General features: G+C 35.2%; 1 protein-coding gene across 39 annotated transcripts in view; it reads left to right on the forward strand.

Annotated features, from left to right (window-relative positions):
- PCM1 (pericentriolar material 1) overlaps positions 1-18,751 on the forward strand; it is a 108,997-nt gene that overhangs the window by 16,977 nt on the left and 73,269 nt on the right. For 23 of the 39 annotated variants that reach the window (XR_003309365.2, XR_003309364.2, XM_026453924.2 and 20 more), the window contains 8 exons: positions 6,936-7,113; positions 7,276-7,365; positions 10,359-10,465; positions 12,676-12,892; positions 15,148-15,331; positions 16,286-16,459; positions 16,959-17,116; positions 17,238-17,476. Coding sequence is in view for 37 of the 39 variants with exons in the window: in XM_026453924.2 (XP_026309709.1) it covers positions 6,936-7,113; positions 7,276-7,365; positions 10,359-10,465; positions 12,676-12,892; positions 15,148-15,331; positions 16,286-16,459; positions 16,959-17,116; positions 17,238-17,476 (1,347 nt within the window). In the remaining 2 variants the exon portion in view is untranslated. The remainder of the gene's footprint in view (positions 1-6,935; positions 7,114-7,275; positions 7,366-10,358; positions 10,466-12,675; positions 12,893-15,147; positions 15,332-16,285; positions 16,460-16,958; positions 17,117-17,237; positions 17,477-18,751) is intronic. The other 16 variants (XM_023216626.2, XM_023216629.2, XM_023216628.2 and 13 more) reach the window with 2 other exon arrangements.

Here is an 18,751-nt window from a genome sequence, read left to right on the forward strand (position 1 = left end):
TTTCTCCCAGTTTTCAAGTTGTTATTTTCTAGGCATTCCTTAATGAAAAGTATATTCCAGGGGGAAGAAACCCTCAAATTGTTAATGCTGTATGTATTCTGTATTTAAACATGGAAGTTAAGTTTTATTTATTAACGCTAAAAATAGTTTTAATGCTTGATTTGAAAATGTAATTTTTGATCTTCAATTTATAGAAACATTGTTTTTGTAGTTTGTTTTGTTAAGCAAAGCTTCACTAATTTTAAGAACCATCAAGCAAGTTAAAATTGATGGTGGAATTAAGGGCAATAGGCAACGTTAATGATTACTTAGCATATAGTCTTTTGGAAATAACCAATTTCATTTGTCACTGAGAACTCCTTAAGGATATCAGAATTTTTCATTTCTTGGACTCTATCCTAGTACTGGAGCAAAACCAGATGACTGAAAAATCGAGATAAAAACTAGTAAATGGGACAGGATAGCATTTACATTGTGATTTATTCACAATGAGAAAAATGCTATAATTGCTGACTTGGCAAAATCAAATTTGTTGAAGTAAAGTACTACTTTTCTGAAAAATAGTAATTTACAAAACTTTGAGGAAAGATTTATAAAACTTGGTGTGGTTCAATGCTAGAGTGTTTCTAGGCATTTTAAACAGGTGTGCCTATAACCGTGCATTATTAAACTTTTAACGCCTGTTACAGATTAGTAAAGCTTTTGTTTTGAGAGGATAAGCATATATCTCTTCGGGTTTTGAGGTGTTGAAAATGCCATTCAGCATTAGGAATTTGAAGGTTTGTTTCCTGTTAGTATTGACCTGCATAGTTCTTACCCACCTCCTTTCTCTTCCCGGACCTTCCTAATTTGAAGAGGCAATTTGAATTTCTTTTCTTTACATTATTTTCAACAGGAGATACTTGGAGAGCCAAAGTTGATGAAGAATGGATTTTACTGTGGGGAAATTGTTTTTCTATTTACAGTGGTGCTAGGCATAATTTCTTCCTTAGATTCCAGCAGAAATGGAAGGGTTAGGACAATGTGGGTAAAGGAATTCTGTTGGGAAGGGGTGGAACTTGTGTAGATTTATTGTAATTTATATAAAGTATTCATTGTGATGACAGTTTCTTTCATAATATAAAATGATGATATGAAAGTTGGCTAATAACGTGTAGCAGAATAAATGTTAAAAATGTGCTTTAACAGTTGTGTAGTGTGGAAATTACCCAGGGTGTGGTACTTGCTTAATTACAGTACGCAACAGTCTAGTCTACAGAAAACTTAAAAGACTAAGTTTACTGCCACTTGGAGGGGGATGTGGATTGAAATTTTTTTTTTTTTTTAAAGGTGGACTAGTACTTTTTAAATTGTTTTATAAGGCTGGCTTATGTGTTAAACAGGAGTTTGTGTTAAGAAATTAATATGCTACACTATTTAATAAAGGAGGAGGCATCTTTTAGTCTGAGAGTTCGGCCGTGCATTGAGGACAAACTAGGGAATTCAGCTTCACAAGAACAGGTTTCAGACATTGACGTTACTACAAGTCCGAAAGGGAAAGGTGACAGACCTCAGAATGACAGGGAACTGAGGCCTAATAGGAAATGTAGCCGAAAACATGGATTTCCCTCAAAGGTATACTTTCCAATATTAACTTGGGAAGTCTCTAAATGAGCACTTCTTTTGTTCATATTTCCTCTTCTTTATTTGCTTTTCTGTTACTGCTATTACTCTTACATATTAATATAGTTGTCATACTGTAATTTGCTTTAGTAAACTTCTGTCCCTTAATGTTTTTCTTTTCTACTTTTTTATGTACCTCTCCGTGGATTATATCTGACAGCTGTTTTTAATTTACATTAACGGAGGTTTTGAAATGTCATCAGTCAGTTGCCCTTTGTTTCTGATATTGCGTTTATAAATTTAGATGGGGCCAGGCGTGGTGATCCTCACACTTTGGGAGGCTGAGGTGGGCGGATCACCTGAGGTCAGGGGTTTGGGACCAGCCTGGCCAACATGGCAAAACCCTGTCTCTCCTAAAAATACAAAAATTAGGCAGGCATGGTGGCGCATGCCTGTAATCCCAGCTGCTCAGGAGGATGAGGCAGCAGAATCACTTAAACCTAGGAGGTGTAGGTTGCAGTGAGCCACTGCACTCCAGCATGGGTGACTGAGTGAGACTGTGTCTCAATAAAAATAAATAAAGAAATTTAGATGGTACTTTAATATCGGATTTTTTGGTTTATATTTTTGTTTTTGGAAACCCCTTTCCTTTGCTTTTATAGAAAGATTATCCATTTGACTTGGTTGCCTCTGTTTTGCTTGTTTTTTCTGCATTGTTTCTTTTAAAAGGTTTTTTAATTTTCCATTATTTGTATAATGGCATTCCAGATAGAGTTAAAGACAACTATTTGTAGTTCCACATAAAAGAGTTTGAATAGGCCAGGCAAGGTGGCTCACACCTGTAAATCCCAGCAGTTTGGGAGGCCGAGGCGGGCGGATCATGAGGTCAGGAGATCGAGACCAGTCTGGCCAACATAGTGAAACCCTGTCTCTACTAAAAATACACAAAAAATTAGCCAGGCATGGTGTTGTGAACCTGTAATCCCAGCTACTCAGGAGGCTGAGGCAGGAGAATCGCGTGAACCCTGGAGGCGGAGGTTAAAGTGAGCTGAGATCGCACCACTGCACTCCAGCTTGGGCGACAGAATGAGACTCCGTCTCCAAAAAAAAAAAAGTTTGAATAAAAATATCATTTATAAAAGTGCATGTATCTGTTGGCAGGAGCAAGGTACTATTTTAATAATTGAGTATAGGTAAGACTAATTTCATATGTTTTATTACTGGTTTATTACTTAGGACTACACTTTCCCACTTTCCCATATTGGCTTACCAAGATCCAGGTAGGCTGTTTGTTTCCCATGCTCATTTTATGGTTTTTTGTTTTGTTTTGTTTTTTCTTTTGGTGTGTGTGGCTATTTACGAATGATAAAACTTAACCTCTAGATATTTTGACATTTTGTGTTTGTTTATTTTTTCTGGTTCCTACAAGAATTTGGGAGCACTGTTTGAAATTAGTTACGGGAATCTTACTACATCAAGTATCAAGTAAAAGCTACCCCAGTTCAACAGTAAAGAAAGTAGCTGATTATTTTAAAAACTGGTAGCATTGGAGAAGAGCAAATAAACATGAAGCATAATCGATAATCGATAACCTTTGGAATTTTCTTCTCTTTAATCCTTTTGAATAGTGACAAGCAAAGTTTAAGAGTTAACAGTTAATACAGTATCTGCCAGTTCTTTTTTTCTTAAGGCATTACATATAATTTAAAAACCACTTTTCTGTTTTTAGGTTTCTTTGAATAATATCCTTACAGGTGAATACTATTCTTTCTTGAATTCGCTTATTGGCGTTTATTCCAGATTGACTTTGTTGATTCTTAAGGCTGTCTCGTTGTTCTGTTAGTATTCTGTTTGCAGAATTATTTTAATTTCTTCAGGGGTAAAAATCTTAATTCCCACCACCTGTGTTTATTTTTTCTCTACTATGCAGGAAAGAGTTTAAGAGTTTTCTATTTTCTTGTTGGGTTACGTCATTCTCACCACCCCACCCCCTTTTCCTCCTTAGAGTCTTTTCAAAATGTAGTATTCTGTTAGAATAACGGAAAACATAGTTGAGGGTCTTACATGAGATTCAGGGTTGAAAGCAACCTTGAAACTTACACACGTTATGAAATGATTGATCTAGAGCTGCCTACCAAGGGCGCACCTTCCACTTTATGAAGTATTTTAAGACATGATGACATCTTGCATAATTTTACAAAAGAAAGCCTTCTATGAGTAGCCATGCCTTCATTATTTTCCTATACTCATGGCCCTCAACTTAATCTTACCTCTTTAAATTTATAAGCTTTCTTTGTACCTTGTACCTGTGTTTTGCCATTATTTTCATCATTGCTCATTATTTCATGTGAGCTTGCCCTGTCTTGTAAACCAGCTATGGTTCTTCGGACGTGATGTCTTATACTTTTGTATTTAAAAACCAGCACGTAATTTGGAGGAGTCAATATGACGTAAAGAAGGCTAGAGCCTGAGAACCCGATTTCCCTTAACTGTGACATTGAATAAGTCACAGCTTTATCTTCTCTAGGCTTACAGTTCCTCACCCTTCACGTTAAGAAATTGAAGTACATAATTATCTGAAGCTGGAAAAATACATTTGGGTCCATTAATAATTACTAGGGGAACCTCAGTTGAGTAGAGGAAAGGAAGATTGAGGCTTCTCTGAAATTGCACTGTTACCTATTTACAACTCAGGATTTGATGCCTAAGTTATTTTTTTATTCTGTAAATGAAAAACATAGTTGGTGAAGGTGACTTTCTCAAAAAAAGTTTAAAGAAAAATATGTATTTGAAGAATTAATATACAGCTAGCATCCTTTTTGGATTTCTATTCTAGGTGCCGTCTTCCTGGTATGTTCTTACTCCTACCTAGATATTTTTATTTTCTCCTCTTCTGTGTATTTCATCATAGGCTCCCATCTATTGGCTCAGTTTTTCTGAGCATCAGTCTGAAGTGTTTATATGAATGTGAAAGTTACTTAGTAGTAATACTTGACTAATTTTGAAAATTGTTGGAAATTCAGTTTTGCATTAGTGAAAAATCTGAAGATAATTGTGTTTAATAGCTTAGAATTCTTTATAATTAGATTATCACAGTTTTGTGACTAATAAGGATTAAATAACTTTTTTAAAAGTATGCTTTTTTCTCATTTGCATAATTTTTTTCCCCTAATTATATGCTTTGCTAGAGGGTATTTGATCAACCTGGAGATTTTTTTTTTACTCATTCTGTTGATATCTGTACCTATTTGGTTTGGTTTTACGTTTTACCGTTGACTGATGAAATCATTATAAAATTATTTTTGCTGCATTCTGAGAGGCCTAGCTGTTGATAATTATCCTTACCCTTCAAAGTTTTTTTTTCCTAAAGATGTAAACTGTCTGGAAATAAGCCATACTAGGATGAATTTCCACAGAAATGGATGTAAATATTTATAAGATAACTCCCCTTATATAGGATAGGAGATAACTGAGTAAACAATACTTAATTTGTTAAAAGTTTCAGTTTATTAGAGGTTCAAGACAATAGAAAAACTTCTAATAAATATTGGGTTACCAAGATCCAGGTAGCCTATTTGTTTCCCATGCTCATGAAGTCTAGAGATGGTCTAGAATATATAGGCACTGACTAGGCGCCTCTGATGTTTACATGAAATAATCTAATTATAGCCAACTTCCTATTTGATCATAACTTTCTTGAATATTTAACTCTTTGCCTTTTACTTGTTTACTTATTAATTTTATTGATTTCCAAGTGAAAGTGTAAAATACTACCACAGTTACTCATGCTTATTCACAATACTGATGAGTTCTATGTGGGGAGGTAAAGAAATTTTTATATAGTATTGGTAAAGGATGTCACCCAGAAGGGAGTTTCTCTTGAGCCCATCTGTGTGCTCCATAATTTCTCCAGGAATCAGATGTGCATAGCAAGTGTAGATCAGTGCATTTTTACTTTCAAAAGAAATCTTTGAACTTCTTTGCTCTTTTTAGTCATTTGTTTATTTAAAATTTACATAACCCCAACCAATATTTGTTAGCAGTGCAGATTTAAAATTGACTAAGTGAAACAAAAGTGATATATTTTATGTAAATATTAGGTAAAATCATTGAACTTTTAAAATAAAAGACTTTTAAAAAGGTAAATCGGTGATGAAAAATACAATTATGGTATACATTTCAATGTATAATTTAGCTTGTAATATATTGTTTCCAGTTGTATTTCAATTTGTCTCTGCTTAGCTTTTCTATTTTCTTGTTGGGTTACGTTTTGAGCAGTTTTAAGATTAACACTTAAAATTTCATCATTTTTTGTAAGTGCCACTTATTTAATCCATCCCTTTACTTTTAGATTAGATGATAACCTCCTAGCATTTTAGGGGAATTTGGAAGTATTTACTTCCATTTTATGTCATCAGACTCAGATGAATCAGCATAATTTAAGAGTAAAATAATGATGTCTTTGATACATAATATAAAATTTGTTATTTTCTTATATGTCTGATATTGTGATGCAATTAAAATCTTTTTACATAAGATTATCACATAAAAAATGTATTTTTGAAATTTCAGTCCTTTGTTAGAAATAGTATGCGTGCGTGTTTTGTAGGTTGTTTGTTGTTGTTTTTAAATTTTACTTCTAATCTTTCTTCTTTTTTTTTTCTTTTTTCTTTGAGATGGAGTCTCGCTCTGTCTCCCAGGCTGGCTGGCGGTCAGTGGCGCAGTCAGTCTCAGCTCACTGCAGTCTCCACTTCCCGGGTTCAAGCGATTCTCCTGCCTCAGCCTCCTGAGTAGCTGGGATTACAGGCACACACCACCACACCCAGCTAATTTTTGTATTTTTAGTAGAGATGGGGTTTCATATGTTGGTCAGGCTGGTCTCAAACTCCTGACCTTGTGATCTGCCCTCCTCGGCCTCCCAAAGTGCTGGGATTACAAGACTTTCAGGTCATTAACCCAGCATAATGTGCTCCGACTTTTCTGTAGGGGCCTAGATTTTTCTGTGTCAGTGTGTGTGTGTGTGTGTGTCCCCATCCCTCTTGGCCTTTTTTATGTTTTCTGTGTCTTTTTCTTTTCCTTTTGTTCGTTCCTGTTCCTGCTAAGCCATTGATTATATAGCTTTTTACTGTGAAATTACCTAAGTCTTAAGTGGCAGGCTGTATCTCTGTGTCATCATTCTATTCTTACTCTTTTTTCTTGATGTCTGCTAAAACTATATTTAAGGTTGTATATTTAATAATTTGTTATCAGTGTGTATACTTTGCCATTGATAGTTGAAACAACAGCGTGGATTTTAATAGTCAGATACAAGTATTGTTGGTCTTATTTTCCAGGCCAGAGATCCTCAGCAAGAGCCTGTGGAAGAGATAGAAAATTTGAAGAAACAACATGATTTATTAAAAAGAATGTTACAACAACAGGAGCAACTAAGAGCTCTACAGGGACGGCAGGCTGCGCTTCTAGCTCTGCAACATAAAGCAGAGCAAGCTATTGCAGTGATGGATGATTCTGGTATGTCACAGTCTGAGAATATTCTTTTTGCAAGGAAGACTCATACATAATTGTATTGCAGGGTGGATGCTGATTATTACATAATCAGATGTTGATTGTTGTCTAGTTTAGAAACCATCATATGAGGCTTATACTTTCCTGTGCTTTTCTCTGGTTATGCAGAAAAGGTTGCAGGGACAACTCCTGGCCATCATACTATACCATGCAGACAGCCAGATCGCTCTTCTTTTCATCAGAGAGTACCCTTAAGAGGTAAAAGAGACAGGCTGTAGTTCTGTTTTTGTACCTCAGACTGATAAGGCTCGTGATGCATTTATTTCCTTTTTTTCTATTTTATTCAGCTAGGATTGTCATTCTTTGCTTGCCTCCCAAGAAAGGGTTAAAACCTTAAGTGAGGCAGTGAATAAATTTATAAAGTATCTTTAGTCTTCAAAGTTAGTAGTAGCTGTTATTTTAATTAGGTATCTTTTTGTATATACTAGCTCTTTAGAACTATATTTATATTTATAGTCTATACTTCCTGAGACTCAGAAATTTTCTTCCTCCTTTCCTCATAGCCATGTGTGATTTAGATGAAAGTTGTATTGAATTTATTAGTATTGAATCTGATTTTGTAAGTTTATCATCACCTTCAAACTTAAGTATTTTAGTGTCTCATTAAATTGAAAGAAAAGATGATTAGTTATTGAAACTCAACAAAACTAAGTTATGTTTTCTAGTAGTCTACACCATCCCCTTCTAATAAATAATTTCTCTTCTTTGAGCACTCTGTTTTTGCGAGGCGGTTTAGGTTCTCACTGAGGCTGCCCTGTTGTGAATCAGTTTATTCTGCTGTCCAAACCTAGCCCACTGACTCAACTGTCTAATCCTTGTTATACCTAATTTAAGTTTACATTTTCATAAGGAACGTTATGACTTTCAAATAACTCTTTTTGTTTTTTTTTGAGACAGAGTCTTGCTCTGTTTCCCAGGCTGGAGTGCAATGGCATGATCTCGGCTCACTGCAACCTCCGCCTCCCAGGTTCAAGTGATTCTCCTGCCTCAGCCTCCTGAGTAGCTGGGATTACAGGCACCTGCCACCATGCCTAGCTAATTTTTGTATTTTTAGTAGAGTCAGCGTTTCATCATGTTGGTCAGGGTGGTCTCGAACTCCTGACTTTGTGATCTGCCCGCCTCGGCCTCTCAAAGTGCTGGGATTACAGGCATGAGCCACCCTGCCTGGCCAATAACTTACTGTTTTGTAATAATTACATAGCTGTATATAGTAATAATTACAAAGATTTTTGTCCCCATTTCTCCATTGTAAAATTTAAAGTACTGTTAGCTTTTATATTTAGGAAATAGATAATTTAGGAAATGATAATTAAAATACTTTAACATAATGACTAGTACTAGTTTAGTTAATGGCTAACCTTTTAAATATTTTTCGAGTTTGAAATATCAAATTTAAAAGCTTTCCTTTGATAGTTCTATTAATCTCTAAACTTGCATAATCTCCTTTGATCATCAGAGATTTCTAGGTTACTCAGAGCTTTAATTCTTTTTTCTGTTTTATAGCGAAGGAACTCTACAGAGGTTGTGACTTGCCTAGATTTATATAGAATTTTAGCAGAATTACATTTGTTGAATTCTAGGTCAGGGGTCTTGTTTCTGTTTCTGAATGTGAACTTTTGAAAGTAAGCATATAATTTCTTTTGAAAAAATAAACTATTATGAGTCAGAGAATAGTAGAATGCACATGAGTTTGAATTTATTTCATACTGTTTCAAAAAGAATTTTAGCTTAGTAATTTTAAAACAAATTTAGTCTTGTATTTGTGAGATTTTGCAGGGGCATACTAATGAACAGCCGTGAAAAGCTACAATTACAGTATTTAATCTGGTATATGAGATATTATCTTGAGATAATTATGTTACCTCAAAGCGTGACTCTTTCACCACTTAACTAGCAAGTTACATGTGTTATCAGTACTGTAATTTCTTCTCAGCATAGAGATTTGACTAGATATATAGGATTCCACATAGCCTTGATATTCTCAGTTCTCAGTGGAAAAAAGGTGGTGTTTTCCTTTAAAACAGTAGCAATTTATAACCAATTGTCTTTTTTCTTCCTTTCTTTCTTTTTTTTTTTTTTTTTTGTGAGACACTGTCTTACTGTGTCAACCCAGGCTAGAATTGAGTGGCGTGATCTTGACTCACTCCAGCCTCTGCCTCCCAGGCTCAAGTGAATCTCTCACACAAGCCTCCTGAATAGCTAGGACTACAGGCGTGGTGTACCACGCCGGGCTAATTTTTGTAGTTTTGTAGAGATGGGGGGGGGGGGGTCTCACTGTGGTGCCCAGGCTGGTCTTGAACTCCTGTACTCAAGTGATCTGCCCACCTCGGCCTCCCAAAGTTTCAGGATTACAGGTGTGCGACGCTGTACCTGGCCACCGATGTCTGTTTTAGAGTTGGAGAGTTAGAAGTGAGGATAAGGATGGAGTTATTCATTAGTAGAACAGTAACTATTATGAAAATTGTTGTCACAAACTGCTTTATGAATATGGGGACATTATTTTTAAATTAAGAAGATAAAAACCACAGTCTTTTAGTATGACTTGTATCACAAACAGCCAGGTCAATAAATTATCCGTTTTATTGCAGGGGTCAGCAAACTATGGTCAGCTGAGTTTGGCTCATTGCCTGAAATAAGGTTTTAGGGAACACAGCCATACCCATTTGTTTACATTGTCTGTGGTTGCTTTTACCCTGTAAAAGCAGATCTGGGTGGTTGAGACAAAAACTGTATTTCCCACAAAGCCTAATGTATTTACTATTTGAGCCTTTAAGAAAAGTTTGCCAGCCGCTCTACCAGAGAATTGATTCTGTTCAAGAACATGGAGATTGAAATTTGTCAGAATCAGCTGTGCTTTTTTACACTATCACTTTCCCTTCCACTCCCCACTGACCTTAGACAGACCTGCTCCACTGAGTCACTACTATTAATTGGGATGTAATAGTAACCCTACTTGTATGTTGGGACAGAAAAAGATGAATCACTTACTAGAGTTTTGTGACCATCCCTTCATTTTTAAGTTAGATGGAAACTTCTAATAAAATGATTGTTGGCAGATAGATAGGATTGTTAACTAGTTTCAGGGTACATAGGTGAGCTTTTTAAATTATTTTTTCAAAGTTATTTTTAGCTTCTCAGATTAAAAAAGGTGTTTTATTTATATTAATCAATAGTTATTAATTTCTTTCCAGTTGCAGAAACCGCAGGTAGCTTATCTGGCGTCAGTATCACATCTGAACTAAATGAAGAACTGAATGACTTAATTCAGCGTTTTCATAATCAGCTTCGTGATTCTCAGGTAACCTCAATGTTTCAGTATAGTTGAGTTTAAAAAATCACGTTAATTACAACAGTGATTCTGAAACTTCAGTGAGCATATATATCACCTGGCATGATTATTTAGCAGTGTAGGTTTCTGATTGGTGGGGTCCCCCCACCTCCAAAATTATGATTCATGGATTTGGGGTGGGTTTCTCCACTTCTCAGTCCAATGCCAGTGGTCTGGGGACTATACTTTAAGAGTCGCTAAACTAGAGGAGAATTTTCTTTGAATGACATGATTAGTGAAGTTTTTCTCTGTATGCTACTGGATGACATCTTTTTTCCTCTACAAGACTTAATAGTCTGCAACCATTAAGACTGCTTTAAATCTCTGTCCTTCGACTAGATACATGAGACTCCATACAACCTTGGAATTCTCATTTGAAGGAATAATTTACTAACAATTTAAGAAAGTTCTTAATTTGAGAGTTAGTGAGTGTTTTAATTTGATGCACTTTGTAAGTGATATAAATGCAGATTTTCAGTATGTGGGCCTTGGGTAAAAAAGAATGAATTAATGCCTCTCCATTGGAAGTGAGTATGATTGAAGATGCAGTGTCTCTTGTCTTGTTGCTGACCAAGTGAAAATGAGAGAATATGGCCCAACCACTTTGGAGAGTTATATAGCAGTACCTAGTGAATTTTTTCTGGTAGACCTGGGGCCCACTTTAGAGAAACTCTCACATGTTTACAAGAAGATAGATAAAAGAATGTTCATGGCAACTCTGTGTTAATAGCAAAAAACCAGAAACAGCCCAAATGTCCATGAACAGAAATGGGCTAATGAATTCTTACATAGAGTGAAATTCTTTACAGCAGTTACAGTAAATAAGCCATTGCTAATGAATACAAAATTCAAGTTTAAGAAGGATACCACTTACCTTATTTTTAAAAAAGTCTATATTTTTAGCGTATGTATACATAGGCATTAGAAAATAAAAACATATGAGAATGGTAGATACCTGATTCCAGGTTGGAGTTACCTTTGGAGTGGGTAGTGATATTGGAAAGGGTACAGGCAGAGCTTTACTTAAATCTGTAATGTTATATTTTTCTTAAAATAATTGATGCAAATATGGGAAAATCTTAAAATTTGACTAAGCATAATGGGAGGTTTTCTTATTATTTCCTAAGCCCTAATGGATTCTTGAAATGTTTCATAATTAAAAAAAAAAAAAAAAAGAGGGCCGGGCGTGATTGCTTACGCCTGTAATCCCAGCACTTTGGGAGGCCAAGGCGGGTAGATCATCTGAGGTCAGGTGTTTGAGACCAGCCTGGCCAACATGGTGAAACCCCGTCTCAACTAAAAATGCAAAAATTAGCCAGGCGTGGTGGCAGGTACCTGTAATCCCAGCTACTTGAGAGGCAGGAGAATCACTTGAACCCAGGAGACGGAGGTTTCAGTGAGCTGAGATCACGCCACTGCACTCTCGCCTGGGCTACAGAGTGAGACTCTGTCAAAAAAAAAAAAAAAAAAAACCATGAGAGAAAAGTGATGGGAAAAATTGATACGTTAAGAAGCTAAAGTTTACAGTGGTAGTTCTAGAAAGAAGGCAAGAGAGAGAATGAGATTTTTGAAGTTTTATTTTATATAACGTGGCATTGTTACTACTTTTGATTCAAGTAATGATGGCTAGTGAATCTAAGACCTCTGTGTGGTTATGTGTCTGTAAAACCATGTAGAGTCAGCTCTCAGTATCTGTAGGTTCCACATCTGTGGATTCAACCAACCATGGATCGGCAATATTTTTTGGGGAAAAATAACACAACAATGTTTTAAATGCAAATTTAAAAATTTAACAACTATTTACGTAGTGTTTATATTCTATTAGGTATTGTAAGTAATCTAGAGCTGATTTAAAGTATATAGGAGGATGTGTGTAGATTATATGCAAATACTATACCATTTTATATAAGGGATTTGGGTATTTGCTGTTTTTGGTGTCCCCAGGGGTCCTTGAACCAATCCCTCACCGATACTGAGGGATGATTTCATGTGTTAATAGTGGCATATCAGGAAACCGTATTTAATTTGGGAATGGTAAGAGTATATACTTACCTACCAGCACAACCTAGCAAGTATTTCTTTCTCTTTTCAAAGAATATTTGTGCATTTAAAAAATGAGAATGCATTTGATTGCCTTAGTCTTAATTCTTCTTCTTTTATTGTTTTTGTTTTTTAATAAGCCTCCAGCTGTTCCAGACAATAGAAGACAGGCAGAAAGTCTTTCATTAACTAGGGAGGTTTCCCAGAGCAGGAATCCATCAGCTTCAGAACGTTTACCTGATGAGAAAGTCCAATTGTTTAGCAAAATGAGAGTGCTGCAGGAAAAGAAACAAAAAATGGACAAATTGCTTGGAGAACTTCATACACTTCGAGATCAGCATCTTAACAATTCATCATGTGAGTAAATCTGGTTCAGCAGTAGTGGGTATAAGACACAGAAATATACATACTGTCACATAATAAATTTAGTGTTTGGTGAATGAACACATAGCTCCTCAAAAATATTTGTAGGGACTTAAGACCTATATTTGAAAAGTTTTTAAGTTACAAGCCAATATATATAAAAGCCAAATACGTGGTAAATCAGTTTTATAATTCAGAAAAGGGAAAGAATACAGTTGGACCTTGAAAAATTAGTAGGATTTTAATAAGGGAAAGATAGAAGAGAAGGTAATATTTGATATGTGCACATAATAATACTGTTTTTTTTTAACATATTCAAAATTTTGCCTTAAAAGTTAATCCAGTTAGTACTTTGATTTAAAAACCCAAAACTATGAAACATAGAGTGTTGATTTAAAAAAAAAAAAAATCTATGAAAAACTTGTATATATGGTTTAGTATGGAGAGTCCAAAACTTCTAACTGCTGAACTTGTATTCATTTTTAAAAAATATATAGATAATCATCTCAGACAGCTGTAACTTCAGGAGCTGTCTTTTTTGTTCCACACATACTTAACCTTCTTTATCTAAATCAGATCCAGTCTTCAGTTCCTAATACCTTTTCAAACATGGCTCCTGTCTCTTATCCACATAGTAATAGAGGCTCAAGCATTAGAAATTGAAGGGGCAACTTCCAACTAGTGTTTAAACATTCTAGCTGATGTCTAATGAAAGAAAACAGGGATTTAAAAACAACAAAACCATTTTCTCTGGAGCCTCTGGTCCTTATTATCCACATACCTCCTTTTTCTTTTCCACCCACAGAAGAACCTTACTATTCCTGCCCTAAAACGTATCCTTTCTTTGCTCTGACTTCTGCTAGTCTTTTCCTCCTCTCGAGTATAATTCCAGTTTTTATCCTTCACAAACACATGAACACAACTAAGAAAAACTTAACATGTGGGCCGGGCACGGTGGCTCATGCTTGTAATCCCAGCATTTTGGAAGGCCAAGGCGGGTGGATCACCTGAGGTCGGGAGTTCGAGACCAGCCTGACCAACATTGAGATACCTCGTCTCTACTAAAAATACAAAATTAGCTGGGCGTGGTGGTGCATGCCTGTAATCCCAGCTACTCTGGAGGCTGAGGCAGGAGAATCACTTGAATCTGGAAGGCGGAGGTTGTGGTGAGCCGAGATCGTGCCATTGCACTCCAGCCTGGGCAACAAGAGCAAAACTCTGTCTCGAAGAAAAAAAAAAAAACGTGAAAGTTGCACTTAAGTCCTCGTGGTCAGTTTTGTATTCATAAAGTAGCATTCTGTGTGCTGATGACTCTTAAAGGCCATTTTTTTCCTCACTGGGAAGCAGTGTGAGAACAGCAGCAAAAGGTAGAATGGTCAAGGAATAGCAATGAGGAGACTACTGGAAACCACCTACAGGAATTGTACTAAAGTGAACAACAAATAGTGATGGTTTTTGTGAGAAAGATACTGGTAAATGACAGCATCTTTGAAATGGTAGGAGGTAGAGAAGTGCAGAAATTCTTAATCTTTAATTCCTCTTAAGCATGATTTATATTTGATAGTAAAAGAAGTTAAATAGAAAGTGATTAAATTTAGTTTAGGGACCATGGAGGATTAGCCATTATCTAATTAGCAGATTTTTATTGCTGTTTATTTAATATTTCATGGTTTGAGGTACCATGGTCTCTTTAACACTTTTCTTTCTCTCCTGGAGCAAGACAAGTTCCTTCTTGGTGTCCAGATGTAACTTCTCTGGTCTGTGGGTATGAAAAACCAATGAAGACCTAATCGGCTACAGCTACCTGATAAAGATTACAGATTGAGTACTGCACATCATTCATAGTGGCCCTGTTTAACTTAACCTAGAACCAAGTTTATCAAGTTAGTTACCAAATTTAGTCGTTAGTTAAAACGAACTAGAGTTCTCCTCTAGTTAGTTTTCCAAGGTAGAATATCATTATTCTTGTCAATTTTCATCTTTTCTTCTTTCCTTTCTTTTTTAACCCGGTGGTTATAATGTAAAGGTGATAGAGTCTCCAGAAGAAAGAGGTAAACATGTCTTCTGTGTGCATTTTGATGTGTTTAATTGTGGAGTAAGTTAATAAACAAGTTTCTAAAATTTAAATCTGCAGAAACTAAGTTGTTAATCATTTTTGCTTTTTATTTTTCGGTATTCAAGCCAACTGTAAGTGTTTGTGTATGGTAACTGGTGATTTAAAGAAAAGTTTTTTTGTGTGCCTTCTTCAGCCTCTCCACAAAGGAGTATGGATCAGAGAAGTACTTCAGCTCCCTCTGCTCCTGTAGGCTTGGCACCGGTTGTCAATGGAGAGTCCAGTAGCCTTAAATCATCTGGTCCTTATCCTGCTGCTTCTTTAGTCTCTCAGAATGAGAGTGAAAATGAAGTCCATCTCAATCCATCTGAAAAACTCCAGTAAAACATTTATAATCATTATTTACATAGATTAAAGTTAAATAATAGGGATAAATATTTTTTTCCTTTGTGTTGAAAATTCGGGCAAAACGAGATTTATTTAATTTTGTAAACATAATCTTAAGTGATAGGTAGAAGTGGTGTGTGTGTGTTGTATGTGTATAATTTGAGTTGTCTAAGAGATGTGATGTAACACAGTTTCTGTGAACTGATAACTACTTTCTTGTTTTTCAAATAAAGGATAAAAAATAAGACTACAGTTAGAATATTTCTGTATTCAGATGGTTTAAGAGACCAGGCTGTAGAATCAGACAGCCCTGAAATTGTATCACACTAGGCTGTGTTACCATGTACAAATAACTTAGCCTTACTAAGCCTGTATTTCCTCATCTGCAAAATAGGGATAATAATACACCTGTTCATAAATATGTTTTCATTAAAAAATGTTGGCACAGTTGCTGGCACTTACATTCAGAACTCAGCAAACTTAATTCTTATTTTTGGTAAACATAGTATGTAGTGTGTAAATCTCGTGTGCAGACAAATCAAGAACCTTCTATACATGTTCAGTAATGTCTGTATACCTGATTTGCCTGAGAGGTAGTATTTGAGTAGTACTTCACACTTTTGATACTTGAGAAACCTAGAAATATTTTTGACATCAAGTTTTGTGCTATTAACATTTACACCTGCTTAAAATGAACAATTAAATTGAAATTGGTTTTCTTACGTTTTTGTCCCTAACACAGCATAAAAAAAAAAAAATGTGAGATTTTGAGTAAGCTGTACTTGGCATTAAACTCATTATTTTAAAGTCATACCCCCTGGATAGTACACCAGGTGGATATTTCATTAGGTCTAAATTTTGTTTGTGTTAGCTGCTATTATATGATAATAATGTCTGCATTAATTTGCTAAAATGGGTGTAAATCTTATAAATTTTTTGTTTATCAGAAAGTTAAATGAAGTTCGAAAGAGATTGAATGAGCTAAGAGAATTAGTTCATTATTATGAACAAACATCAGACATGATGACAGATGCTGTGAATGAAAACAGGAAAGATGAAGAAACTGAAGAGTCAGAATATGATTCTGAGCATGAAAATTCTGAGCCTGTTACTAACATTCGGTAAGAATTATGTTTGGGGTGTTTTTCCAGCATATTCATTCTATCTTGATAGTTTTAATGTGGGAACGAAAATACTTCATTAGAGTATTTACTATTTGCCTTTTATTTAAGCTTTTATCTTGTAAGTCTACTATTTTGGTCAGTGTAATCATCTTTGCCCTGTGAAGAAAATGAATAGAGAAGTATGGAGTACAATTGTTCAGTAAATTTGCTGTTTGTTAGATTGAATTTGAGTAAATCATGAGATGTCTCTAACTTAGCATTTTGCTGTCTCTTTATTTTTAGGTGTAATTTTCATTTTTTTCAGATGTTTTTTCTACTTAAATAGCACATATGCACAAGCTAATGAAAAGCAGGAGTCGATTATTCAATTTGAATTTTAATGGAATAGCCAACCATGTTCTTGGTTTGGAGTTATTTTATTAGCAGTTCTAAACTTTGATTTCTTTCTCTCTTTTTTTGTGCCTTAAATAACTTCATGCTGTTTTCTTTCTTCTAGAAATCCACAAGTAGCTTCCACTTGGAATGAAGTAAATAGTAATAGTAATGTACAATGTGTTTCTAATAATAGAGATGGGAGAACAGTTAATTCTAATTGTGAAATTAACAACAGATCTGCTGCCAACATAAGGGCTCTAAATGTGCCTCCTTCTTTAGGTATGACTGACTGTATTTACAGATAATTCAGCCGTGTTATTCTTACAAAGTGGGTTTTTGTTCCATGTGTGCTCTTAAGTTTATTTTTTAAATTACCAATTTTAATTATGCATGTTTTCAGCAGATTGTCGATATAATAGAGAAGGAGAACCGGAGATTCATGTTGCACAAGGTGAAGATGATGAGGAAGAGGAGGAAGAAGCAGAAGAGGAGGGAGTCAGTGGAGCTTCGTTATCTAGTCACAGGAGCAGTCTGGTTGATGAGCATCCGGAAGATGCTGAATTTGAACAGAAGATCAACAGACTTATGGCTGCAAAACAGAAACTTAGACAGTTACAAGATCTTGTTGCTATGGTACAGGTAAATACTGCTTGGTCTTCTAAAAACCTGTTTGTCAGATAGTATAGTCTTAAGTAAAATGTGTGTATGATATTTACTTTGGTTTAATTATACTAATACACTTATATGTGAGGTTTAAATTTTTAGCACTTTACACTCTGTACGTCAGAGGTCAGCAACCTTTTTAAATTAAGAGTGAGTTGGTTAGATAGTTGAGGCTTTGTGGCGATACAGTCTGTGTCACAACTTCACAATGCAAAAGCAGCCATACATAATACATAGATGAGAATGATTATTTACCAACACAGCTTTATTATAAAGAATATAGCTGTTTTTATTTACAGAAACAGAAGAGGTTTTGTTGTTTTTGTTTTGCTGATAACTCTGGCCTTATATCATGTAGAACTTGCAGCATCTCAATGAGGTAGATATTAAATAGGTTAAAGAGATCTTAATTGCCAAAGTTTATATGACTGTCCAAGCCAGAATTCAGACTTCCTGATACCAGAGCCTGAGATCTTAACCTACTGTATGTAAAAGAAAAACCATATATTATTCAGTAAGGTTACAGTTAGAACTATTAATCATAAATTTTAAAAAGCAGTTTATACATATTTTGTGTTAATCGTTATGCAATTAACTATAATTGTGTAAATATGCTATTGTATATGCAAATGTAAAAATACACAATTATAGTTAATTACATAACGATTAACACAAAATATGCATACACTTATAATTGTATATACAGTAATAAAATAGTTAATTACGTAACTATTAGCATATTATAAAGGTGTTGCGTATATAAATCATATAAAATAGTTTTTGTGTATGAAAAACTCAAGTTTTATTAACAGTTTCTTTTGAAATGCAATGTACTTTGAATTACTCAAGTGAAAGGTTAGTGTGCTCTCTCAGTTCAAAAAAAGTACGTATTTTTATTTTTATTTATTTGTTGGGGACAAGGTCTTGCTCTGTCACCCAGGTTGGAGTGCAGTGGCATGATTTTGGCTCACTGCAACCTCCCATCTCCCGGGTTCAAGCGATTCTTCTGCTTCAGCCTCCCGAGTAGCTGGAATTACAGACATGTACCACCACACCTGGCTAATTTTGTATTTTTAGTACAGATGGGGTTTCACCATATTGGCCAGGCTGGTCTTGAACTACTGGCCTCAAGCAGTTCTCCCACCTTGACTTCCCAAATTGCTCAGATTACAGGCAAAAAAAAGTACGTAATACTAGTAAACTCCCTCTTCACCTCCATTAATACTCCCATTCTTCTTCACTGAAGTTGCT

The sequence above is a fragment of the Piliocolobus tephrosceles genome, chromosome 7 (genome assembly GCF_002776525.5).
Source record: "Piliocolobus tephrosceles isolate RC106 chromosome 7, ASM277652v3, whole genome shotgun sequence".
In the NCBI taxonomy this organism is placed as follows: domain Eukaryota; kingdom Metazoa; phylum Chordata; class Mammalia; order Primates; family Cercopithecidae; genus Piliocolobus; species Piliocolobus tephrosceles.